This window comes from Microtus pennsylvanicus, chromosome 7 (assembly GCF_037038515.1).
Source record: "Microtus pennsylvanicus isolate mMicPen1 chromosome 7, mMicPen1.hap1, whole genome shotgun sequence".
In the NCBI taxonomy this organism is placed as follows: Eukaryota; Metazoa; Chordata; class Mammalia; order Rodentia; family Cricetidae; genus Microtus; species Microtus pennsylvanicus.
The window spans coordinates 88,672,262-88,700,089 of record NC_134585.1 but is presented as its reverse complement, the minus strand read 5'-3'; the positions used below and the strand labels follow the sequence as shown (position 1 = coordinate 88,700,089).

The following is a 27,828-nucleotide window of genomic DNA, read 5'->3' as shown; positions in this document are numbered from 1 at the left end:
AATTAGCCAAAGAGCACTGCCAGGCAGTGGGTTGCTGCCAGAGCCAGTGTTATCTCCTGAATATGGGATGGCATTTACTTCTGGCTTTTCCAGAAGTAAATTCCTATAGTGTGAGTCCCTTTGCCACCTACTCATAGCAAATTCAAAACCCTGGATAAGTAATGCCCTAAATGCAACTATTTCAAAATTCTCTGCAGTTGCCAGAGTGCTCCACTAGGGGTCATGGGTGATTTCAGGATTGCTAGTGAAAGAGGTGTGGCTGGGAGCCATTTATGTACCTGGACACAGCCCCTTTCTACAGCTAGAGCCATCCCAGCCTCAAAAGTAATACAGCACTGAGAAAAGGGATCAGCGTCCCCTCCTAAATTTTGGAAAACCAGAGAAAGTTCTTGAGTAGTAAGCTTAAGTACAAGTCCGAGCCAATTATATCTGCCAACTATTCTTGAAAATTATTAAGAATTTTGAGAAAAATCCTTGCGAGCTTCTGGCTTTTGAGGGCATATAGCATGCTCCTTTATAATTTGACCTAGGTACTGGAATGGAGATGCCTTCATAATCTTTTCTGGAGATACAGGTTGAAACGTCTCTTTTAGTTTCCAACAAAGTTCACTGTCCATTCAGAAGAATCAGAAGGCTGATTGATTAGAATATCACCATCCAGTGTGCAATCTAAGCCTTAGCCTTTCATCTGTAAATTCCTAACACACAGTAGGGCCGCTTTCACACCCTGGGCAAGGGCTACGACAGACTATGATTGGTCAGGAGAGGGGAAAAGCAAAATCCGAGAGAGCCAAGATGTAGCCAAATGATGAAAACAACCCTTGAAGTCAACTACAATGAAATAAAGATGCGATGGGAGAGCAACAGGTGGCGGTGGCCCACTGCCTGCATGACTCTGTACAGCTCCTATAAACTATAAGTCCTAAACAGCCTCTATGTACCAGATTTCTTTCTTAAGGTAAGATTGGTGTTCGGAATTAGGAAACTGGTCTATGTGCCCAATAACTGCCCTGTAACTGCTTCTTCTCCATTAAAGTAGTATAGGCAACCCCCACCTCCCGTGAGTGGCCACTGATCTACCCAGTGAGCTTTCTCTGATGGCCAAGTGATCTGGGAGGCCAATTTCCCTCAGGCATTCCGTGTAGCACTGACCAAGGCTGCTAGTGAAAACCAGCAGTCACGCGACACCCCACTCCCAGTCTTTTACAATCACCCCGAGGATTCGGAGTGGTTGCTACTTGTATTCTACCTAAATCCCACAGAGGACTAAGTCCTGGTGTATTATCTAACAATAGCAAGGCTTTGGCTATAGAAAAGGATGCCCGTTTGGCTCAAATATATCAGCCTCATAAAATTACAAGCCTCTTGGGCAGGGCTATGGCCTTCAGCACCTTGATGACCTCCAGCATCCTGGCATCTGATCACAGTGAACTTTGTAACGGTGTCCAAGCCTTTCAGACCCCCAGCAGGCTGGCTGTGGTTGGCTGAAGTGGTTATGCCGGAGGCCCGTGTCATTCCACAACCAAGGGCACATCTGCCCTGGTATCAATAAGTTCAAGGAAAGCTTTACCAATTAAGTTTAGCCTCATTTCTGAGTGATTGTCTGTTATTCTTTGTACTCAGCAACATGGTTTGAAGACCCAAACCTCCGTCCTTATGGGACTAAGCATGAGCACTAATATTGGGGAAATTCTGTACTTGAGCAATTTTTAACTTGGGCGTATGCTAAACCAAGTTTGATATAACTGAACTAGAACCTTAATTACCCAGGCACAATCTTCATCTATTACCCCTGGGTGAATCTTCAGTCCCTGAAGGCTCTGGCTACTTCTGCCTAAAATAAGTCCTACTATTCCTGCTGAGTTGGATCCACCCCATGTTAGAGGCCAGTCTAAGTCAGGTGATGAAATTAAGGTTCAACCTCCCCCACCCCACACTGCCTGAGGCCGCCTAATAGAGCTGATCAATGGTACATTTTGGTAGCTGATGGTCATTGGTTTGCCCTACCAATGCATGGGGACTCTTGGGGTGAGAGTGTTGAGTGTCTGAAGGGGTAGCAGCCATTTCCCAGGCTCTCTCAAGGTTGCTGATGAATACCCATTTGTGAACAGCATTTGTTAGCCCAATGGATTCCTCTCTGCATAAACCTGGGAGGCCGTGCAGACCATGGGAGATGGAGGATACAGGGGCATGGATTACATTTTTTTAATTTGAAATCCATGTGGCTGCAACCACATGCAGAATGTTCAGTTTTTCCATTTTCCCCTCAGAGCATATAACTGACTAAGGGACTGCTGCGAGAGATATTTTTGAGGGTGGTTAGGACATATGTCCACATTCACTCTAACCTAATCTTACAAATGTAAGCACTTATGACAATCCCCAAGCGTCTCCTTACAAGTCCTGTCAGCATTTTCAAAAGCCAAGTTATAGCTAAGTACCTTTCCTGCCTCAGGGTCAGCCATCCGGTGGCACCACGGCAGCCATCTGGTGGCACTGTAGCTTAAAAGAACCAGGCCACAAGGCTAGCTACAATTCTGGCTTTTCCCAAAGTCCTCTACAGGTTTCACTTTTAGAGGGCAATTCTCTCTGAGCCCTGAAGGCAGCTATGCTAACTTGTTGGTAGGTATCAAAGGACGTGTAATAGGTTGTTGGTTCCTTCATAAGTCCTGGACCCAGGAACATGTGTGCAGTTATAGCAGCTCCACGGCCCACATTACCTGTGCTCACACAATTCTGTAAACCCAGGCTTGGATGGCAGCTAATCCCCTGGATTGTGGCAAGATTTCACCATGTTTAGCCAATCAGAAGGAGGCCAGGCATTGCCAATGAGGATGCACTGAACAAACCCATGGGTACACAGGGCCACAGGCCCACAGGCTGCACAGGCTTGCTTGGTCTCCTCTAAGGATTTAAAGGTAGTCTCATAATAGCACACCATTTGGTTTGAACTCTGAGGATAAGATCCGCTCAAACACAAGAAAACAATTAAAACCATTAGGGTCTTCCTTAGATCTCTCAACCTAACAAGGTTTGTGATAACGGAGTGACATTACATTCCCAGTCCCTGGGTTGGGTGTCTTCACCCTCATAATCACTTTTCTCAGGAGAAGGGTCCAGGGCATCAGGCAGGTCAGGGTAAGCCCACCCTGTGAATTCAATTTGCTTCTCTAGCTCTGCAGATCCGACTCTGCAGAGCCTGCCCTCCTTTGAAGAAACAGTCTTGGATCCATGGAATCACATATAAGACTCCAAAAACTCTAAGTGAAAATGGGAATACACTTGGTTGTTCAGTCCTGTGTCTCTTAGCTTTTTCCATATCTTCCCGCAAGTAGTCAAACTCCCTGTCCCTTCTTCTGGAAGCCAAGGAGGACATGTCTCCTGAACAAGTCTAAGAACTGGTGGAGCTGGAATGTTTTCTCTCTGCCTCACAGCTCCCCAAGCCTCCTCCGAGGTATTACAAGGACTCTCATGTCTAGATTCTCCTGCCAGTGTTTTACACCTAACACAATTGTACCCCACCTTTCCCTTCATTTTTATCTTTACCTTTATTTGCGAACTTCTCTGGGGGGCGTTCCCTCATCCGACCGATGCAAGCTCCCCACAGTCCAGGGTCTCTGGTCAGGCGCCACTTGCCACATCCAGCATGGCTAGGTACTGGAAACCTGACTGGGGTGACGCGGGAATGAAGAAACTACAGACACTGAAGAAATGACAGACATACAGAAAAGCTGAGATCGGGTGGGCTTTGCTCTCTCTGATGGAGAGCGCTTAGGCTAAGCGACCCGGAAACTCAGCACTGTTTTCTATGTACAGCCAGAGGAAGGGATGCCTAGTCTTGGTGGGAGATCTGTAGGGGAGCAGTTTGGCTGTAAACATCCAGGAGGAAGATGCTCTCTGTACACACTGTCAGATTCATTCTCAGACTAGAGGAAGGCTTTGCCATTTCCCCGAGCCTGACTTGGGGAAGGCTTTGCCAGTTCCCATGAGTCTGCGGCATGGGTATGGTCATTCTCATGTTAACTGCTACACATTCACTCAGGACTTCATCTGCTTCCCACAACTAACTGGCCTGTTTTTCACTTAATCTGTAAGATGGAGTAGTTACTACCTCAAATGCTTGTTGAAAGGAGTTAATAAGTTCTGCACATCACATACTTAGACATATCGTACCTGACATGAACATATACATAAATACTGTATATATTAGTTACCACTGTACTTGGAAAACATTTTATGGATATTTAATCTAAAATCATTATCAGTTATTCTCTCTCTCAAACTTTTTTCAGAGGGTCTAATGTAATCCAGATTAGCTTCAGACCTGAAGTGCAGCTGAGGCTGGCTTGGCTTTCTTCCTTCTGTCTATGTAGGTCATACTATCTTTCTCTGGAGCACTGGAAGTCAATGCATGTGCCTTCACACCAGACTCTGTATACTAACTCTTTTTAAAGACAAATGGGAATGTTTTCTAGAACCACCAGATATTTTCCCAGATACACTGCATATAATTCTAGTGCAGGCTGGGAAGATGGCTCCATGTTGATAAAGCACTTGCTGTGCTAGTATGAAGGCCAGAGTTCATAGCCTCAGAACCCATATACCAGCCAAGCAGGTGGAACAGCCACCTATAATCCCAGCACTCAGGGAGGGAGGCAGACAGGGGACTCCTGGGGCGTGGTAGCTAGCTAGACTATACAGAATTGTCTTGATCCATATTCAGCTAGAAACCCTGCCTCAAATTAAAGTGGAGAGCTATTGAAAGACACCCAGTGTTAACTTCCATCAGGCACACACATGCACACCCTCCACCCCCATACAGAGAAACCTGCATACACACATGCACACCACACACTACACATACATAAATAAAGTCTACAAGTGCCACCATGCCTAGCTTCCATAAAAAGGCCTGAAAGTCCCTGTACACTCGTGTCCCCCATATAAAATAGTATAGTACAAGTATATAATCTATGCATATTGTCTGATATACTTTAAATCCTCTCCAGTTATTTATAATACCCGCTACAAAGTAAATACTATATAAATACTTGCTCTGTTGTAGTCTTCAGGGAACAATAACAAAAACAACGACTGCATATGTTCGATACAGATGCTTCCTGGGTATTTTCAATCTGTGGCTTATTAAGTCTTCAGAGATAGAACTTGGGATCTAGATGGCAGTAGTGGTCACATGACCCCAGCACCCTCTTTAAAGATGGAGAACTTGCCGCACAGTTTTCAAGACCATGTACAGACTACAACTTGCACAACCACAGGATCCTCGACTCACATTAACAATTAGGTCATACCCTAGACCTACTCAATGGCAAAAAGTGATCTGCTACTTAGAAAACAAAGGAGTAACAAGGGCTACAGATTCACACATCTCCAGTATTACATTTCTCTGTTACTTATGCAAGTAAATGATCTTAGGTAAATCAAGAGTTTGTCAACAGCCAGCAACAATTTAAAGAAATCAGTTATAGTTTAAAGAAAGAATATATGACAAATTTGAATTAGAAATTTTTTGTTCTGCTACTTATTAAGTTATAATCTTGGGCAAGTTATTTCAACTCTATAACTCTTCTTTAATTTGCAAAACAGAGATTTGTGCCATATGATTAATATGGGGACTAACAAAACAAAAATATGAAGTATCTTGAATTTTGTAAGTAATCAATAAATGTTAGGAGCTTCTTCTCTTTCTAAAATGTACTAGGAATTCTGTGAAGGTTCAGGGACAAAGCGCATTGTAAAATGCTAACTGAAGACACCATCAATGGAGAAGATATAAGAAGGCACCATTCAGAGCTCAAGTTGACGCTAAGCAAAGTTGTCCTTACCACTGTTCCCTCTGGAAGCAAACACTGAGAAGAACTTGACTCTATGTCTAGATTCACCAGCTCTGGGAACCAGTGAATACTTTCAGTGTTGATTCCTTACAAATCAAGTAAGGAAGTTTACAGCAACCGATCAGCTGACACAAAGGTTTCCACTGGATACATCAACACTCAACAAACAGAAGCAGTGAAAGCAGCCTAAGGTTTTACAGTGCTTTTCTTTTTTGAGATTCAGAACATAACAAGATTATTTCATAGTCAAGGGTAGAGATTGTCACACATAATAAGTACAGTCCTTAAAATAGTCCAAGTGAACTGGAAATACAAACTCTGATCAAATGAAAAAGAGATTAGACAGAAACATCAATACTTTGGAACTTTTGCCATATAGGAAGTAACCAAGAAAACTTCAGAAAGGAAGGACAGTGTGAAGAAACAAGATCCAAACAGTCAATGTCAGATCTGTCACCTTCTTATCTAAGAATATTAAATTAACTGCATGATCTGTCAATGAAACAAGTAGAGGTTACAATCCCACCTTGATACCTCTCCCCTAAAAAATTATAGAGGGTTAACAAAAATGACAAGCCAGAAATCTTCAAATGAGACACAAAGGTTCACTAAGTAAGATGATGATGGTTGAATTACCCTAAAAAGAAAAAAAGTCTACAATGGATTAAGAAAGGAAATTCAACATCCCAGGACAAAAGGATTAGTGGATCCAAAGTATATAAAATATCTAATCAAATAAATTAACACAAAAGGCTAAACTGTCATATTTGAGTTTGGATTATAAACTACTTTTTTGTGTTTTCAGTTAATTATGATTATACAGTTTAGCTTTTTCAAGTCAGCTACTGAGATATGAGTGTGCATATGCATAAAATAACTAGCTTCTCACATACCTTTGGTCTGCATTTGCTCTGGGGGCGGTGGAGCTGAGGGCACAGGCCCAACTGGGTGACTTGGAGCAGGAGGCATTCTTGTTGATGAGGGTCCTGGCAAGACTGTGGACACTACGGAGCTGGGCTTGGGGGGCTGGACATTTTCTGTAACAGGGTAAGACAGAGAGTCTGCAACTGAAGACAAGAAACCATTTTTTAATAGCCACTCCTTGCCTACTGTTTCTAACCAGATGCCCTATTTCAAATGTAACTAAGCAAAGGTCTCACCATATTAATAGGTTGAACCTCTAAAATGCAGTATCTATGGTTCATAGTAGTGAAAACCACCGATGGGCCAGAGAGTGCTGGAACATCTATGGCTAGAGTAGTGGTAAGCAGTGACTACTAGCGCAGGAGTAAATACACACATACACGTACAAATACGGGTGTACATCTAACGAAAATGTGCTCTACTGCACATGTCAATAAACACAAGTTAAACCGGGCACAGCGGGGACAGGAGATGTGAGACAGAATGGCTGCTGCTTCACCACTTCTAGAAGCAGACTGCCCCGTGGAAGACCCAAGACCTTGTCATCCCTAGGGCAAGGTTCTCAATGTAAGTGCACAACTTGGGCAGGGAGGATGTGGGCAGCGAAGAATAATACATCATCACCAGTGAGAAGTGGATCTTTGGTTGAGAGTTAGTGCCCAGCACCTCAATCACGTTATCGCCTGCCAGAGTGCTACGTATCTGAGGTAGGAATGGTGATCTCCTGAGCCTTCCCACAGAGCCTGTATGAGACACCTCCTTGGAACCTGCTCAAATATGGGCTCTACGGCCCTCTCACACTAGACCAGTAATCAACACTGACATTTATTAAGATCCAGGTAATTCATGCACAAAATTTGAGAAGGTCGTCTCTAAAGCATACAGACCTGAAACAGCTGTGTTTCTGAGTATCGCTATGTTCTGTTCCATTAATGCCAAATTTTCCTAAAAACACTGACCCCCCCCCACCTTCCTACAGAGTTTCTGTTATTTCCACCTGCTTTGAGCCCTCAGTTATGTCACTTTCTCGTTTTCCCGCTCTAGCACGTGTTCTGGGATTCCTCTGATTGCAGTTACATCCTCCGTGACTCTTAGCTGTAGTCTTTTCTCTTAGCTGTAGTCTTTTGCACATCAAATTGTGCATGTATTTGTACAACACAGAAAAATACAATCCCTTCCTCACTTTCCAGTTTGTTTCATTTTATACTGCCTTTCAAAGATAAAACTTTTTTTTTTTTATTAGAAATGACTTAAGAGTTTTTCCATGTTTACTCTTTATGGCTAACACTGTGAATGCTTTCTTTATAAAATTTGATCAGTTCAAAGTTCTGGAGATAGTCTATTTTTTACAAAGAATTTTAAAGTTTTGCCTTTTTCATTTAAATATAACTCCCCCCCCCTCCACAAATTTACTTCTTACATTAAAAACTCATCCTTCAGATTGCAGCTAAAATACCGTTTCATGAGAACTCTCCCCTAAAGTTCAAGAGTAACAGGCCAACGTGCGCATCGCGACCTCTCCAAGGACCACAACCCTCTGCTTCTTGCCCTGACACAGCAACTGTGCATGTGCTGTCTGCTGCCACAAGAGGACTGCGAGCTTGAAATGTAAGAATCTGCCTTTTTCCCACGGTTAGCTCCCAGCATCAGAACAGATCCTGGCACATGGCTGGCTTCCAAGTATCTAGTGGATGGTGCTAGATACATCTACCAACACTGAGGATTGGAGAGCAGGCCAACAAAAAGTCTGCCATTTTCAAAAACAGTTTGACTAAAGCAAACACATAGAAACTGCCAATGTAAAACAAATTGGTCAACTTGTATTTAGTTATAGCCTTAAAAGAACACTATCGCTGGTGTGAGGCACACACCTTTAATCCCAATATTCAGGAAGCAGAGGCAGGCAGATCTCTGAGAATTCAAGGTCAGCAAGGGCTATACAGTGAAAAACTGTCATCATCATCGTCATCATCATCATCATCATCATCATCATCATCATCATAAAAGAATACTATAAGAGTAAATGCAGTGTAGCTAGAGATGGCTCAGCAGTTAAGATCACTTGCTGCTCTTGCAGAGGATCTGAGTTCAGTTTCCAGCATCCACATGGTAGCTCACAGCTGCCTGCAACTCAAGTTCCAGGGTATTTACCACTCTCTTCTGACCTCCACAGGCAATAGGCATGTATATGGTGCATACACATACATGCAGGCAAACACTGACATGCATAAATAAATAAACAAACTAATAAAATAAATAATCAATCTTTGCTGGATATGATGGCACATGTCTTTAATCCCAACGCTTGGTAAAGACAGGTGGATCTCTGCGTGAGGCCAACCTAGTCTATATAGAAAGTTCCAGGCCAGCAATATTTCTTCTCTCTCTCTCTCTCTCTCTCTCTCTCTCTCTCTCTCTCTCTCTCTCTCTCTCTCTCTCTCAAAAACAAAACAACAACAACCAGAAAAGATAACCCCTATCTTTTAGCACATGGAATTCTCTAGGACCCAGAGGGACATTCAATTCTCAGCGAGTATTGCGGCCCTCATCCACACTGTCCAAGCTGGAGTTCTGTCATGCCATCTTCTGAATCTTCTTTTCCCTCCTCCAACTATAACACATCTCTGAGACAAGTGCTACCCTCTGTCATCACACTTGTCTGAAGTAGCTGCAGTTATCTTCCAGCTTGCCCCTGCTGGGTCCTGTATCCTCCAGGAATCCATTACACTGTTACAGAAGTGTTCTTGTACACCCATAGGATAGCACCACCATCTTGTAGATACACTGCTGATGGCTAAAGATTGGGAGAAAAATATCTATGTTTTCCTTTATTAATTCCTCTGAAAAGAAAAAATTAAAAATAAAAATGGAACTGGAGAGATGGCTGAGCAGTTAAGAGCACTGGCTGCTCTTCAGAGGACTCAGGTTGCCAGCATCCATGGTGGCAAACAACCATTTGCAACTCCAGTCTCAAGAAATCTGATGTCCTCTCCATATTGCTCTGACAAATGATTCTGTAGATATTTATAATCTAAAACAACACACTCAGAAAATTACCACAGCTTCATCAACTAATATTCTGTGGTTTTCTTTTTTCTTTTCCTTTTTGGTTTTTTTTTTCAGGGCAGGGTTTTTCTGTGTAGCCCTGGGTACCCTGGAATTTCCTCTGTAGACCATGCTGGCCTAGAACTCAGAGATCCTCCTGCTTCTGCCTCCCCAGTGCTGGGATTAAAAGTGTGCGCCACCAATGCCCAGCGATGTGCATATATTTTCACTCTCTCCAAGAGCACATCATTAGATTCAAGTTCACAGCTTCAATTTACATAAGAATAGTCTAGAGAAACAGAACACTTAAAAATAAATGTATTTTGGGTGAGGCATGGTGATACACACCTTTAATCATAACACTCTGGAGGCAGAGGCAGGTAGATCCTTGAGTTTGGGCCAGTCTGGTTTATATAGAGTTCTAGGTCAGCCAGAGACATAGTGACATCTCCTGGCTTGGGGGATACAAACACGCATGCACACCTCTATTTTATCATATGTATTACATACACCTTATATATGTAAAATTTTTAACTAAACATTTAGCTACCCCTTGACAGAAAGACCAACCACCAAGGAGTCATGATTCCTCATTTCCCTGTCTTCATCCTTCATCACAGTGTACTAACTTGAGAATCAGAAAGCAGCTTTTATCTCCAGGAAACATAGCTTAAAGGAGGGCAATATAATGCTTCTGATCACCATTTTTCTATAATAATAAGGCTATGACTAGAAAAATAATTACCTAAGTTGAGCTAGTATGAAAACAAAGTCATGGCCAGCAAGACACATCATCAAAATAGTCTTCAGTTTGTCCAAGTCAATTCATGTTAAGGACAAGTACAGCCGCGGCATAAAAGACACCCTTAAACACTGGCTGAGAGCTCAGTCAAGGCATGGAACCAGGCTCCCCAAAGAGAACATTGAGGAGTTAACTGGGAAGGGGGCATAAGAATGTTTTGGGGAGATTTGGCAAAAATACCACAAATAATTAAGCAAATACAGTGCCCTAGTGAGCTAATTTCCAGTTTTCCTATCAGGAAATAACATCTTTAACAAGCCCAGAAATGTTCTGTCAATCATGTTTTGGTGAATTTCATATTCAGCTTACCATTATTTGCTGGGTGGTTGTTGGATGGAGCCAAGGGTCCCATTTGGTTCCGGATAAGATTGTCTTGGGTGGGTGGAAGACCAGGAGCTGACCATGGTCCAGAACTGTATCCTGAATGACTTTGCTGCTGCTGGTGCTGCTGGGAAGGTGGAGGCGGAGGTCGTGATGGATAGGTAATAGCTGTGCTTGGGCCAGAATACGACTCTTTAACTGGCCTGGCAGATGGAGCACTCTGTGAGGTAAACATTTGCCCGTACGGCTCACTGGCAGGCAGCGAGGGATAGGAAACATTAGGATATACAACATTAGAAACAGTTGAGATAGGATAATGGCTACACGTAGAGGGGTATCCCTGAGAAGCAGAAGAGCTGGCGGAATATGTGGCAGGATTACTGTAGCGATTCCCAAAAGAGGAATAGGGCTGGGAGGCACTCGTATAGGAATGGGATGCTGATGCCGGAGCTCCCTGGAAAGATCCTGGAGTAGATCCCCCCATGTGAGAGACAGGAGGACCTCTGCCATACATCTGTTGTGCTCCTGGTTGGCTTGCTGAGCTGGGAGTCCCCACATTTTGTGATGGTACTGTATACGGACGAGAATAGTAACTATCACACTGGTTATCCAATGGCAATGAGGTCATTTTCCCAGGTCCTTGAGAATAATGTCCTGAGGGGGCCATATAGTTTTGATGAGGCAACCCATACCCAGATGGAACTTGCATTTGACTTGGTGCTGGACCTGAAAAAGAAAAGCAACTATTTATTTACAGTGTTGCAAAGAGTTGATGTGCAAATAGCTCCTATCTAATGTTGACTCTGTTTATTTTCTTCTTCATAACGCCAGCATATTATGAAAGAAACATTGTCATAGGCATATCACTCAGTTTTCAACCTGTGGGCTGTGGCCCCTTCGGCAAACCTCTATCTCCAAAAATATTTACATTACAATTCATATCAGTAGCAAAATGACAGTTCTGAAGTAGCAACAAAAATAATCTTATGGTTGGGGTCACTACAACATGAGGAACTATGCTAAAGTGTCACAGCATTAGCAAGGGTGAGAACCACTGCTGATCCCCATCCTCCTGCTACTCCAACCCTGAGCAGTCCTCCCTTACCTTGTATCAGGACTCATGATATGAGCAGCAAAGGTGTTGATACACCACTTTAAAGATTAGCCCAATCTTAACTCTGGTTCTCATTCTCTCTCTCTCTCTCTCTCTCTCTCTCTCTCTCTCTCACACACACACACACACACACACACACACACACACACACACACACACACCTCAGTTTTGAACTTGTAACACAGACAAGAAGACTATGTGGTAAGAAAGGAACAGACTCTGCTCAACAGCCAAAGAGAATCGAAGGCCAACAACCACACTAATGTACAAACAAGCGGTCCTTCAGATTCAATGCAGTCCTGAGATAATGACAGCCCAGCCAATAGCCTGACTATATAATCTGTGACAGACCACACAACTGATGGGCTTCCAAGTCAATATTCTGTAACAAAATGAAATCAGGGCTGGAAAGATGGCTTAGCAATTAAAAGCACAAGCTGTTCCCCCCAAAAGACCTGGGTTTGATTCCTAGCACCCACATGGCACCTTACAACTGTCTGTAACTCTAGTCCCAGGGGACAGGATGCCCTCTTCTGGCCTCTAATCCCATAACTGAAGGCCATGGTAGGAAGGAGAACTTTGAGTTTGAAGTCAGCCTGATCAAAGCAAGTTTCAGGCCAGTCAAGGATCCAAATCAAGACCCTGACTTAATAGAAACAGGGGGGTAGGGTGTGGGGAAGGTGTGTGCAAGTGGACAAAAGAAAGAAAGGGCGGAGGGAAGAATAATAGACATGTTGACCAAACTAAGGGTATATGAAAAAGCTTTATAGAAATCCATGACTTTGTAAGCTAATTTAAAAAATACAAGAAGGAATTTAACTGGACAGTGAAGCTTCCAAAAGACATAATTTATTAAACAAAAACTTTAGTACCAGGAATGGGATATCCCCCTAAATGTTATTCATCAAGGGGGTCCTAGAGTTCCCCCAAACAACACAGGCTATTCCCAATGCTCTTGGTTGCCCACCACAACTAAACGGTAAAACCCTATTGCAGAAGACAACACACTCTGGTTGCAGAACTCAGTAGTCAATCTGGAACTCCCAGCCAACTCCCTGCTGGCTAGCTTTTCCACTGCCAGAGGTGCTGTGCAGACTGCTGAAGGACAAAGGGCATCAGCGCTCATACCCAGTGCTGGCTTCTGCACACTGCAGTACAGACCTTCCAGGTAAGATAGACCCATGGGAAACCATGGCACGATGCTTTCGGGGGCAACCAAATCCTTTCTGATCTGATTTGATCTTGCTTTTTCTGAGGGAACATATATGTGGTATGGTAAACCTGGATAGAACCCCAAGGCTGGGCAGGGCATCAGCCTTAGGAGAAAATCTACTTTTATTGGTGTTTTGTTTCCTTTCCTTTTCTGGGACAGCATCCCCACTATGTGACCATGGCTGGTCTGAAACTACAGTAGAGCAGGCTGGGTGGGAACTCAAGAGACCCACCTGCCTCTGAGATTAAAGGCATGTACCACACACACACATGGCTTGGTTTTATTCTGAGGCAGAGTCTCACTACATAGTCCTAGCTGGCCTGACTGGAACTCATTATATAGATGAGACCAGTCTAGTCTAGAACTTATTGACTTGACTCTGAGATTAAGCATAGGCCACCATGCACAGGCTACTACTATTGTTTTGCTAAATGGTCGTGTTGTCAAACTGCTAAGTATTTATGTTTATACTCAGATCAGAGCTACACTTCTTCTGGCAGTGGCAGCATTAATATCTGCTGGTCATATCTAGTCCATGTACTAAGAATGAGTGACTATTTAGTAATCAAACCTAAACAGCACATCTACCTTATCCAACCCCTTCCAAGGCTCAGAGAACATCCTGGAGGAGTAAGAGAAGACAGAGCACTGGCTCTTAAACAGGACCCAGGTCCAATTCTCAGTACCCACAGGGTACCTCCCAACTGTGACTCCAGTTCCAGAGGATCCAATGCCCTTTGTTGGCCTCAGTGGGATCCAAGTGGTGAACAGACATATACGCAAACAAAACACCCATACATATAAATGAATGAATGAATGAATAAATAAGCAAGCAAATAAACCTTTTTTTAAATGTCAGAGGTAGAGGATGGGGAAGAGAAGGGAAAGAGAGCTGTCTTCTGGACATGAGACAGCCTGTGGCACTCAGGAACTCACAGCAGCTGGGGTTTCCTGTACAAAATCAAGCTGGTCAACATTCCAGCATGGATGGGGGAGGGGCTCAGGACTACTGCTGGCTACAGGGTTCTTCTGTGGGGCAGCCCCTGGGAAGCTGCCCATGCTCCAGTGGGATGAGCACTTGGGCAGCACTCAATGGACTCAATGAATAACAAAAGAAGGGAAGATGAAAGGGCGGGTACAGGAAGAGAGAAAGGAGGGTGGGGTAGATATGAACAATATACATCTATGAAATTGTCAAAGAGTAAAATATTTTGAAGTTTAAGAAGACCGAGAGGAAATGGTGCTAGTCCTTCTCTGATCAAGTACTCAAGCAGAAGAGCCCTTTGTTCAGTTCCCAGCACTGTAGAAGAGGGCAGGGCTAAGAATTTATATAAGGAAGTATAAAGTAAAAATCCCTTTCTCTCTCTGGTAACTGATATTCTACTACCCAGATGCAGTAGCAGTCCACAGAAGTTTCCTGTGTGTTCCTTGGAAGAACAAACCGTAGCGTGGTTCTACAACTATTAATTTAATGTATCCTACACATTCTTCTGTTAGCATGTGTAAATCCTTATTTTTAAAAAGTACATGAGTTATTTCATTATGGGTGAGTTTACTAAATTCTTATTAAGAAACATCATTTTAGAGAATGAACTTCAATTAAGAGGACAGGTTTCCTACAAATAAAAGTGGGGGTTTGTGCTTTAAAAACTGGCCACTTTGCTGAGCATTGAGAACTTGTCTGTAGTCTTGGCACTAGGGGCCTGAGACAGGATTATGAGTTCAAGGCCAGTTGTCTTAACTAGCTGTCTAGCTACTGCTGTGAAGAGACACCACGACCTCAGCAATTCTTTCATAAAGGAAAACATTTAACTGTGGTGGCTCACTTACAGTTCGGAGGTTCAGCCCATTATCATCATGGTGGGACATAGCAGTGTACATGCAGACATGGTGCTGGAGCTGAGAATGCTATATCTAGCAGGCAATAGGAAGTGAACTGTGACACTGGAAATAGCTTGAGCATAGGAGACCTCAAAACCCACCCTCACAGTGACACACTTCCTCCAACAAGGCCACACCTACTCCAACAAACCCACACCTCTTAATAGCACCATTCCCTTTGGAGGCCACTTTCTTTGAAACCACCACATCAGCCTAGACTACACAGCAAGAGACTGTCTCAAAACACAAGCAAATAAGAAAGATCACTGTTATAGCTCTCTTCAAGGACTTCCAATTCATATTTTCCATCAATGCTAAAAAAATGTCTTATCTTCTCAATGCTAATATTTTACTCTTTACCAGCAAGTGAAGTATTCTAGAAGCATTTTAATTTTTTAAATAAAACAGTTAGACATACTTATTTTATGTGTACAAGTGTTCTAAACATGTGTATGTACAGGTATCATGTGTGTGCCTGGGACCCTCTGAGGTCAGAAGGCACTGACTCTCCTGGAACTGGAGTTACGGATAGCTGTAGGTTGCTGGGAATTGAATCCTGGTCCTGTAAGAACTAATGCTATTAATCATGGAGTCACCTCTCCAGCCATTTTTTCTTCCTTGATACCGGGACTGAACTGAAGGCCTTTATATACCAGCAGGTATGCTGGCCCTGAGCTAAAAGGAATCTGAACTTTCTTTGCAGCTTAGGTAGGCCACAGCCTGAGATCCTCCTGCCAGTCTTCCAGGTAGCTGGATTACAGGTCTGAGCCACAGGCCCAGTTGCTAAGATAACTCCATTTGCCATATACTATTTTCTGTGCCTCATTTAACTTACTTCTAATATATATAATACTTTGTCTTCAAAGACCTGAAGGCCCTAATATGTAAAGTATTTAGAAAAGTGAGTGATTTGGGATACAATATGTTTTGCTTTTGTTTGGTTTTGTTTTTTCGAGACAGAGTTTCTCTGTGTAGCTTTGGAGCCTGTCCTAGAACTCTCTCTGTAGACCAGGCTAGCCTTGAACTCACAGAGATCCACCTGCCTCTATCTCATGAGTGCTGGGGTTAAGAGTGTGTGCCACCGCCACCTAGTGGACATGTTTAAGAATGTCTATAATGTTGCTGGCATCAAAATCAATGTCAGCATGTAAACATAAAAGTTAAGAGCGCTGGCTGTTCTTATAGAGGACCCAAGTTCAATTCCCAGCACCCATATGGTGACTTATAATCAGACATCTGTAATTACATTTTCAGGAAATCCAATTATCTCTTTTGGCCTCCACTAGCACCAGGTATTCACGTACTTAAACACAGAAAAAGACGGCTCACCTCTTGTCACTAAGGCTTTCAGAAATGAACAGACAGCCTGAGTCAAAATCCATTTAAATATTTATTCTCTGCTTAATTGCTGACTCGGCTCATTCCTGCTTCATGGTACAATAATGGAATATAATCATGTCTCTGTTACAACTACACCATACCACTCCTAAAAACAGGGCCACACCGTGCCTGCTGACACCTATCAGTGAACTACCTGCAGAGCCACTGACTTTCAAGTTCATTAAGAAAAGCAAGGGGAGGAAAGGGGAACGAAGAAGATAATTATGATGGGGGTGGGAGTGGGAGGGCTCCTTTTCATTACTCATTCAGCATCACCATCTAAATGACCCACACAAAGAGAAGTTATCAGCAAACACACCTTTAATCCCAGAGGCAGGTAGATCTCTATGAGTCTGAGATCAGCCAGTCTATTTAACAGAGTTTCAGGCCAGTCAGAACTGCATAGAGAAGCTCTCTTCTCAAAGAAGGAAGAAAGGAAAAAAGAGAGGGAAAAAGGGAATGAGGGAGGGAGGGAGGGAAGAAAGGAAGGAGGGAGGGATGGAAGAAAGGAAGGAAAGCTATTTGAAAACACACATACTTAGAATTTTACTTTAGCTCAGAGCAAGAGCATACACATTCAGTAGGAACTGATTTCTAAGTTGACTGTTTTGTCTTCTCTTGGGCTGGTGACAGACCTCCATTCCTTCCACTCTGGACTGTGAGCAGTAAGCCCCAAGCTAAAGATCGCCAGCAACAACTGACACTGATCTGTGGCTAGCTTCTTTCTGGATAAAATATTTAACCAATTAATTATATACAGTAAATCCAGGACTATCAGTATGGCTTAGATAGTTAAGGAACTTGCTACCAAGCCTCATGACCTGAGTTTGATTCCTTGGACCCATGTGGTAAGAGAGAAGTGATCCTCCAAGGTTGTCAACTGACCTCCATACTTATCAACACTCACATGCATGCACGCATACACACAGGTGCACACCGACACTATACTAAATGCAATTTAAAAAAGAAACATTCAGTTTTACTATGATCAGTGAGACACACATCCGTGTCCTAACCTGTGATTATGTGGGGCTGCATGGCAGAGGAGAATTAAGGCTGTAAATGGCATTAAGGTTTTAGTCAGATGACATCTATTAAAATAGGTCTATTATCCTTAACTGTCCAGAGAATTAGAGGCCTGGCTATGGAGTCTTCAGGGAAATACTCAATGGCTGGTTCTAAATACAGAGAAAATGGGCCATGAGCCAAGGAATGTGGGCAGCCTTTAAAAGCTGGAGAGAGCCATGGAAGGAATGTGTCCCGCAGAGATGTCCTGAGTTTAGCCAGCTGGACTTCTCACCCACAAATAATAAACTCTCCATTTCAAGCAGTCAATTTGTGGCACTTGGTTATAAAAGAGTCAGAGGCCCTTCCTGACCTGACTCCGGTGCCACAGCACCTTGTGTGTCTGTCACACAATAACCCTCACCTGGCAGCCCAGCTTCCACACCTGAGTCCTTGGACAACTTACCCTACCAGGCTCTTCCACATCCTTCCACCTGACCGTTTCTTACCCATTCTCACCTCAGTCCAGCTCTTCCTGAAGAAAGGCCTTCCCTGACACTGCTTGAACACAGCTTACTTTGCTTCCAGAATATCCCAACCTCAAGAGAGAATGCTTTGCCCTTTCCAGCTTCTAGAAGCTGCCCAACTTCCTTTTCCTGTGCACAGATCTAATTTTAAACTCTCCAAGTGCAAAAGCTAGCTTACCTTTTCCCAAGCCTCATGAAAATCACAAACTCGAAGTTATCAACAAGCATTTCTGTATCTGGCACTAATCATACTGTCAACAAGATACTTAAAGAAAAAACATGAACCTTCAAGAATGTCTCCTACAGCTGTGGAAGGCATCAGACTTGCAGGGGTCTTGCTAGGCTAAAGCTGAGATCCAGGACAGGTCCCGTCAGTAGGCTCCCAGTGACCCCATCTTCAGAGCACACCACCCTGTCAATGTTAATTAATTACCCTCTCTGCCACTGCTGACCCCTCTTGTCCCTCTCCAGTAAGAACTGCTACAAGTCTATCATGCCAGATCACACTTTGTTTGAGACAGAGTCTCTCTAAGTAACCACAGCTATCCTGTAATTTGTTATGCAGACTAGGTTGGCCTCTGCCTCCTGTGTGCCAGGATTAAAGGTGTGAGCCACAATTCCAGGCCTCAGATCACAAACTCACCTGAACAATCAAAAATCTAGCCATAATTTTTTTATTCAGTTGGGTTTTTTTTCAAGATACTATATATCATGATATATCTTTGGCTGGTTTGAAATGTACTACTTATACCAGGCTGGCCTCAAACTTTCAGAAATCCTCCTAGTGTTGGGTGTACTGCATGTGCCAACTTGCCAAGCTTGTTCATCATTTTTGATCCAGCTGAAGCACCAGTTAACCTTCCCCCATTACAAGTTAAGATCTGGCCACTGGTTAGGCAGGCTATGACTTCACAGACGTTCCTGTCTACTTGGAAATGTTTTTCTCAAGACTGCTTCAGGTGCTTTGGACGCATAATCCTAACTTGCCTTCTGGCAAGCTAGAGAGATGGTCTTTTAGCAGACACTTTCCAAGAGTGCATGTAAAGAGGAGGAAAGGGTGAAAGGCAGAATAAAGTAACTGATTAAAGTGATGGAAACAGTGACCAAGCCCTAACCGTCAATACAGTAGGGGAGTAAGGTTGCTAGTGGCTTTCAGGATGTTCTAAAGAGGGATGAAATATAAGGCAGCTCACTTATCCAGCTCAGCTCAGTACCTACTACAAGTTGCTACTGAGAATACAATGAAAACACTGTCTGCCATTCAAAACAATTTGTAATCTGGTGTTCTAAAGAAAATGGAATAAAGGGTTTCTCAGTGCTGACTCTCTATCAGAACTGGCTACTTTAAAAACAGTACCTCATTCGATCTAATCCTCTCAAAGGCTCTGCATGACCACTGTCACTAAACTCAGAAGCTCAGAGATGGTAAGCATGTTCTCCATAGAGCTCGGAGGAATCAAAGTCTGCATCACATTCTGGGCAAGGCCATGTGTCCGCCCGACTGTAAGCAGAGCCTTCTCCAGGCTAACAGTGCTCTGTCTCCATCACGATGACTAGGATCGTGCCTCACTTCTAGAAAAGTCCATTCAAGATGATTCCACTTCAGTCTTTCCCATCCAACAGTTCACGGTTTATAGATGGATTTTTGAAACGAAAATTGTGGCTGGAGGGATGCTCAGTAAAGAGCAGTGAATTTAAGTCCTCTTCCAGAGGACCCGAATTGGTTCCCAATACCCATGTCAGGAGACTCACAACCTGTAACTCCAGCTCCAGGGAGAGCTGATGCCTCTGACCTCTGAGCACCTGCACGTGCACACATGCCACACACACACACACCATGTGCACACAAGTAAAAGATAAACACAAATCTTTTAAAAAGAAAAGTTACTTTGAAAGTAAAAGCTGAAATATTGCTAAGGACAATAAATGAGGTTCACAAAAAATGTGTCTTGGAAAACTGAGAAGTGTGTGTGAAAAGCATAGCAAATAATTAAAACCATACATTATAATAACAATTGTTTGTTAGATTAGTATTATTATTACAGAAAGATATCTATGTATATTCAGAGTGAGGACTATTCAGATGACTATGAAGGACAGAGAGGTGCTCTCCTGAGGACCTCCCAGCTAGATGGCCACAGATGTGAACGGAAGCATGCTGCAGAGATCAGAGGAGCCCAGTTCCTCAGACTGGAGACTTCTTTAACTTCTGTGTGTGCTCTCAAATGTAAGGAGCCCCGGAGCTGAAAGGATCTCCAAGTCAGCAGTCTTTCAACTCGCACTGTGTCTAACCTCTCTGCATCACTGACATGAAAACAATGAACCACAGTGCTATCATTTTAGGGAAAGGAGAGTGGTGTGCTGTTAAATCTTTCAAGTCAAGTTGGGAACAATTTTGGAATTATACCATTATCAGGCTATCATTTCACTCAGCAGTCTTGTTCCATGACTCAGCTTTGGAAGAAATGTCAAAAGGCAAAGTTAAACTGGACATGTTGGCACACACCTTTAATTCTAGCACTTGGGAGGCAGAGGCAGGAACTCTGTGAGTTCAAGACCAGCCTGGTCTACACAGGAAGACCCTGTCTCCCAAAGGGGGAAAACAAAGAGTTAAAACTAAAAAATATTCATCTAATACTTCGTATGGAAAGAAAAATAATTCTATAAATCATGTGCTACTCTGAGTGAAAATCTGGAGCAAAGCAGCTCCAAGGCGAACAGAAAAGAGTTCAGAGATGCAATGATATCATACTATCTTCAAGTAAGTGGCGTGGCGGACAAGCAGTTAACCTTTGAAAAACAGTAAAAGCGATAATAAAAACTCATTTGTCTGCTTTATGGTGGCAATGTTTATAAAATGCAGTAAGAGAAGCATCATAACCATGTCTGACAGTGCAAGCATTTGGTGAAGGTGGGAAGATCAGAAGTTCAAGACCACTGGGCCACTTAGTGAAGTCTGTTAAAAGACCATCAAAGTGAACACCTGAACTTGCCCAGCACTGTTTGTGGCTCTAAATACACAGCAATAAACAAAAGATAAACTGCTCCTCACAATCTTCTCAGGCATTGGCGAGAAGTGCTCCTGCCTCCCTTCCTGGATCCCGGATCAACTACAACACTCCAGAATGTGCTCCTGAACCAACTAGATCACCATCTCCCTTTTAACATTTTATAGAAACCAAATGTCTTTAAAACACTTGCTATTTCTTTTTTTTAATTATTTTATTTGAATGGTTGTCTGTGTACATGTATGCCTGTACATCACTTGTATGCATCACAAGCAAATCTGGTACCCCTGGAGGCCAGAAGAGGGCACTGGAAGCCCTGGAAATCCCATTATAGACAGTTGTGAGCCACCATGTCAGTGTTGAGAATGAAACCCATCCTATAGAAAAGCAGTCAGAGCTCTTAGCTGCTAAGCCATCTCTCCTGGCGCCATTTGCTGTTTCGAATAAGAGAAAAAGAACTGGCACTGCACAGAAGAAGGGGGTAGCTGTGAGGGGCTCCTCCCTTTCCACGCAGTTCTACACTGGACAGCAGCAACATTGAATCCTGACAGTTCCAACCTAAAGTTGAGTCAGGTCCCACAGGCAGGGCTCAGTCCCACAACACTGTCCCCACCTGAGAGGCCAATCACAAGGAGCAGGCTGTCACAAGTTTCCTTTAAGTGGTGATCACGGCTCCGTTTCCCATTACCTTCCCCTTAAAAATACCTTTATGGGTTTACTATAGGATAGTGCAGGGAGTTATGGCAACATGCCCCATAATCTCAAACTGGAAGCAAGAGGATCTTCAAGCAGTTGGGAGGCTGAAGGAAAAAAGATCAGGAGTTCAAAGTCATCCTCAACTACCTGAGACACTGCTCAAGCAAAAACAAACAAAACAAGACATTTCAAAGGAATAAAACCTAATTCCACACCAACGAAGCAAAAGAAAAAAATTAACAGCCATGCCTCAAGGGGGCGCACACAAGCAAGGCCTGTGGGGAAGGGGTGCCTCCAGAGCATGTTGGTCACGCCAGACTTTCTCTTCCCAGACATTACTAAGTAGGGACTGAAGGGTTGTCAAACCTCTGGTCACCAGTGCCATCCTAAGGCTACCCAGGGGCTCCACCCTGTCACAAATTGGGTGCAGAGCAGATGATCACCACGAACAACAGAAGGGCAGTCCTGTCGCTCTCAAAATTCCAAGAGTTTTAGCTCCACTCGACAGGCCCAGATGCAGCTCACAGCATACCAAGGTTATGAAGGGCATGGTCTCATTCTGTCTCTTACAGTTTTTCTTGTCATTGGTTTGCTTTTCCATGGCATTTTATATTCACACTTCTGATGTACTGCTTTTGTATGATTATTACCATGTCTGGAATTCCAGAGATAGAGTACAGAGAAAAGCAATTTCTGTGTGCAACAGAAACTGCAAATGCTGCTTAATCCTCAAGATCATTTTCTGTAACACTGAGAAACCAAACCAAACCAGACCTGAGCCTCTCATATCCATGCTCAAATTAATCCCGTCCACAAAACCAAACCAAACCTGACTCTAGGTCTTTATTTCCTAACACCTTAGTATGACATTTCAAGACCTTTCTGCAACCTGGCCTCTTCTCCCCATCCTTCCATCTTCCCCCTCCCCCACACCCAGCCCCACCCCAGCCTTCCCAGCCGTTCCCTCCCACCCAGTTCCCTTTGCTCTGATCCACAGCTTTCAGTTTCTACAAAGGACTTGCACTTTCTAAGTGCAGACTTCCAGACTTGTGATGCAACCTCTTCCCAGAGATAGCCCTTCCCTTTCCTCCCACCCCTAGAACCAGCCCTTCTCTCTCCTTCCACCCCTACCAACTGAATCACTCAAGACTAGCCAGAAGCAATTTGAATATAATTCGGGCAGGAGGAGGGACTGTTTCATCAACTACTCTAACTTTGAATACCCATCTGGTAGCCTAGCAACAGCTGCTAAATGACTTACCAGAGTAAGTATAAAAAGAAATCAAGCATCATTTACATCGGGCATCTTTAAAATACGCATTCGTTCCTACAAATTTAACATCCTTTTGACCAAGTGAATATCCTGGTATCTTCAAGTTGTCACAAAATTTTTAAGGCTAAAATAAAATATGCCACTCGGAAATCAAGAGCACCATTCTTGAATCTGTCAAACATGGATTTAAGATGTTCTAACCTGGGACCTACTTCTAAATTATGATGTTCTGGTGGCTTCACACACAAAGCGGTGTAAAAACAGACACACAAAGCCTAGGTAGTTTTTACTAGAAAACTACCTGAGTTGAATTTCTAAAACCCACCTGGCAGAAAGAACCAACTCCCAGAAGCTGTCCTCTGACCTCCAGGTGCCAGCCGGGGCGCACTGGTTTGTACACAGGCACACAACACAGACAAGTTGTTATTTCAAAACTGTTCACAAATTATGTTTTCACTTGGGTAAAGGGCAAGTGTGATACCATCAATGACACTGCTGACCTTCAGAAGCTGTTTATACTAAACAACGATTTAAGAAGCATGAAATATTGACAAATAAGGCCGACCTAGGGCTCTTAATACTAAACGGTCTTCTTTTTTTTTTTTCTGCTTTAAATTGTGAATAAGAATTCCACCTGACTCTCAGGGAGTTTTGAAAGGCATTACCAATTTTCAAAACTTTGGGTGTTAGTCAAAAGGATGATAAAGCCTAGTAAATTTTGATTAGCCCAGTGAGTAAACTGGGTCAATGATTTGTTGAGTACTACAGTGGTTTTGTTCTTTTACATGGGGCAGGATTTTCTTAGCCTTAATGACTTTGGGAGGGTCTCAGCAGACTAAAGAGCGCCCCTCCCCCAGCACTATCTAGGAACATTCCAGATCTCTAGACTAGGGGATAGGCATGCTAGGGTAAGATCATTTCTCAGCAGAAACTCCTGCATGCTCAGAGCCTACGGCCTCAGTATGACTACCACATCCGTGCCGCACTACGCAGGCCTTGCCTCAGAATGGGCCGAAACAACTCTGGCACGTTTTTCTATATCTTAAAGTGGAACCGCAGATGGGGGAATCTAAAGGTGTTCGTTTAGATCCTGTTGACACCTGCTCCCCCTTCGAACACTACAAGCAAACTCCAAACGCCCGAGTAGCAACCGCGGCAGCAAACCACAACAGATCCCGAGGCCGACAAGGGTCGGGGTTACAGTTACACTCCTGCATCGTATTTACACCCTTTTGTCTACAAACTTGAGTGAAAACTAAGTTCTCTTCCAGGCAGCGTGCTCGCTGGGCCTTAAAAAAAAAATCAAGGCGACGTTCCAGAGGCCGGAAGGATGCGATCCACCAGGTACCAAGGCTGCACTCAGCCCTCCAAAGACCACGGACTCGGGGCCCCGGGCTTCCAGTGAGCTCTCGGCGCCCAAGGGGTCGCCTGGGGCAACCGGCCGGCGCCCCGATGGAGGAGACGGTCGCGCCGGGGAGCTGATCCCTCCACTACGGCCTCCGTCCGCGAGGACTGGCCAGCCTAGGTCGCACAACGCTGGCGACCCCGCCCTGCCGTCCCCCCCCTCGGCCGTTCCCCTCGCCTCGTCGCGGCCTCCGGGCTCCACCGCGGCCTCGGGGCCCCATCGCGGCCTCCCCGGGCCGGCCTTGCCCGGCCCCAAGCCACGGTTGCAGGCCGCCCGCCCTCCCGTCCGCCCTCCCTCCCGCCTAGGCCCCGCGCCGCGCCCCGGTCTTCCCCGCCTCACCGTTCTGCTGCGGCGGCGCCAGGCCAGAGGCTGCTCCGCCGAGCTTGGGCGGCATCCGGGCACCGGCAGCCGGGTGAGGGGACCCGGCGGGGGCCGACATGACGGCGCGGCTGACGGCGGCGGCTCGGCGGAGGGAGATGGGCGGAGGGAAGGAAGGCGGGGCCGCGGAGGAAGAGGAAGAGGAAGGAACGCGCCCGCGTCACAGGCCGAGTCACTCAGGACCGCGGCCCCGGCACCCACGCGCTGCAGCGCCACCGCACGCGCGCGGACCCCGGCCCAGCCAGCCTCCCGCGCCAGCGCCCCCTGCAGGCCGGAGCTGCGCGACCACCGCCCCGCTCAGGCCGGGCTGTGGCGCCGCCGAAGCGGGAGGAAGGCGCGGGCCCTGTGGCCGCTGCTCCCTGGTGGTGCCTGCGCCCTGCAGGGCTGGAGGACGGGTGCGAAGCTGCAGACTGAGGTCTGTAGTCCTGGGTTACGCTGTCCCAACCCACCCACGTACTCTTCCTCGGAGGACGAAGCCTGGCTTTGGATTTGTTATTTATTCTTGCAACCCTCCCTGCCCCCCTCCCCGTTCCAATCTAGCCTAATGTTTATTGAAAATGTGTAATTCCCAGGCAAAGAGAAATCTGTGTGACAGATTCACAATAACAATGGTAGTATTCAAAACTTTAACCAGTGGCTTTAAATAGCCAGGGGAAGAGGAAGGCGAAAGCCGAGTACAAGGAGAACTTGAAGACAAACTTTATTCCCACCCTCCTCTCGAGGGTTGGCTCCGCCTATTAGCATTAGGAAACGCTGGAGCATGCAGAAGTCTGAGGTCAGCTTGCTTTGACCACTTTGGTGAAATCTTTGAATTAATCTCCCTGGTCCACCCAGCATGCTGGCTGCCAGGCAGGAGGGCACTACCCAAGTGGTTTTGGTTGGTTTCTTGGTCCCAAGTCAGCTACCATCATACTGTGATGGGAGGGAGGCAACTGCTCAGAAACGTTTGGGTTCTGAATGGAGATCATGTAAGATGACGTTTCTGGAGGGGTGGAATACTATTTACTGGAAGGTTATGCAAACCTTAAAGCTTCGTAATTCTAGAACAGCACGAAGCTTTCCTCCAGCTGTTGCCATGAATTAGTGACGGGTGCCCTATCGCGCCACACTACAAATAAATAGACTTTTACTAGATGGAGTCTCACTTTGGAGTTCGGAGATTTCCGGCTACATTATGCTGTATATTCATAGGTTTCGTGGCGACTTTCAGCTTCTTCACAGAAACCCAATCCTCATGAGGTAGAGATCACACCCCTCCTTCATCAAGGAGGTCCTACAGTTCAAGCCCCAGCACTTGCCGGGAGTCCTTCGAATTTGGAATAAGGCTGGCACTCTGTGAGTAAGGGGATAATGGGCAATTCGCTTTCTGCCTCTGGAATGTGTGTCCTCCTTGATATAGGCTCCTTTTAATCAGGTAAATGGATGCGAAATAAAGAGTCATGCTGTCTCTTCAGGGAAGAGCCCTTACAAAGACTGAGACACGACGTTTTCATAGAGCTCTATACAACATATATATATATATATATATATATATATATATATATATATACATATATATATATATATATATATATATATATATATATATATATATATATATTACTTTTGTGTGGGGGTTGTGTTAGGTCCCAAAGGAAACTCCAATTCCCCAAACTCCAAAAGGCAGTGCAAACGTCCAAAAATGGGCTCAACCTGGACTGCAGGAGGATTTCTGGCAATTAGATAAAAGCCAGCATTCCTCAGGAAATTGTGAAACTGGTCCCCAGCCCCCTCACCCTCCACATCAAAAATATTTTCGTTCTCTCTGGTGGATGAGAATACAGCTACCTGTGGTGGCTATTAGCATATCAGAACCCACATTTTCCTCCAGCCTCCCTCAGTACCACAGGTACCTGTTTTACATTTCAAAGTCCACGTTAGCATCCTAACCCTTCTCACCTCCTCTCTACCCTAAATTCCTTCCAGCTCACTAGCTTCCCTTTCTTAGCTGCTCCTCCTTATAACCCTCGTCTATCCTTGCTATGTTGTTTCTCTGTCTCTCTCCATCTCTGTGTGTGTCTCCCCCCCCATCTACAATAAAAACCTTCACATTAATTATACCATGGAGTGGTCATCAGTTGACACACGTTGTTTGGGGGGTATTGTTTATTTGTTTGTTTTATTTGTTTAGTTTTACTTTTGAAACAAGGTTTCTATCTGTGTAGCTCCAGGCGGGCTGTAGCTTCTGCCTCAGGGCCCACCAGACACAGCACTCCACAGTCTGGAGCACCAGCTACTCATTAATTCAGCACTGTACCCTTCTAGCGTGTACAGGACAGTACGCAGTAGGTGCTGCACCAAATCGTGCATATCAATGACCCTTGGGCAGAGCAAGCATTTTTAGCTGAAGAATTCGAAAAAATAATTGTTGTAGGAAGAACTCCCCCCGCCCCAGCAGATCAAAAGACGGCATGTTCATGTGTCTGTGGAGAGCAGCATCCTCAGAAGACAGGAATTCTTGGACGAGTTGAAGGAACGGTGATCTCATGGTTTTCCCATGACCTGCTCTTCCTCAAACCCAGTTTTATTTTTGTTTTTTTTTAAATATCTTTTTAAAAAGATTTATTTGTTGTGTATACAATATTCTGCCTGCATGCATGTCTGCAGGCCAGAGGAGGGCACCAGATATTACAGATGGTTGTGAGCCACCGTGTGCATGCTGGGAATTGAACTCAGGACCTTTGGGAAAGAAGCCACTGCTCCTAACCACTGAGCCACCTCTCCAGCCCTTAAACCCAATTTTGAAGACATTTAACCCTTCCTTCACAATTCCAATTCTTTATGAATGCCTCAGTGTCATGTAAAATTTTAAAAAGTGTGTATTCTTTGGTCCTTTAGGATAGGGACTCAGGGCAGGAGCTTAATAGAGTTCCCTAAACTCGAGAGGGGGTATGGAGGATCATGAACCTGTAATTAGCAGAACCAGAGAGAAAGTCTGTTTAGCTCTAGTGCCTCCAACTCA

At 44.5% G+C, this 27,828-nt stretch overlaps 1 protein-coding gene across 4 annotated transcripts in view; it reads right to left on the bottom strand.

Annotated features, from left to right (window-relative positions):
• The window catches only part of Sec24b (SEC24 homolog B, COPII component), a 63,456-nt gene extending 38,489 nt beyond the window's left edge, over nt 1-24,967 (bottom strand). For 2 of the 4 annotated variants that reach the window (XM_075981334.1, XM_075981336.1), the window contains exons 1-3: nt 24,789-24,967; nt 10,936-11,673; nt 6,749-6,922 (exon numbers count right to left, since the gene is read on the bottom strand). In XM_075981334.1, coding sequence (XP_075837449.1) covers nt 6,749-6,922; nt 10,936-11,673; nt 24,789-24,888 — 1,012 coding nt within the window. In that variant the 5' untranslated portion in view covers nt 24,889-24,967. The remainder of the gene's footprint in view (nt 1-6,748; nt 6,923-10,935; nt 11,674-24,788) is intronic. The other 2 variants (XM_075981335.1, XM_075981337.1) reach the window with 1 other exon arrangement.
• Nucleotides 24,968-27,828: the final 2,861 nt, after the last annotated feature.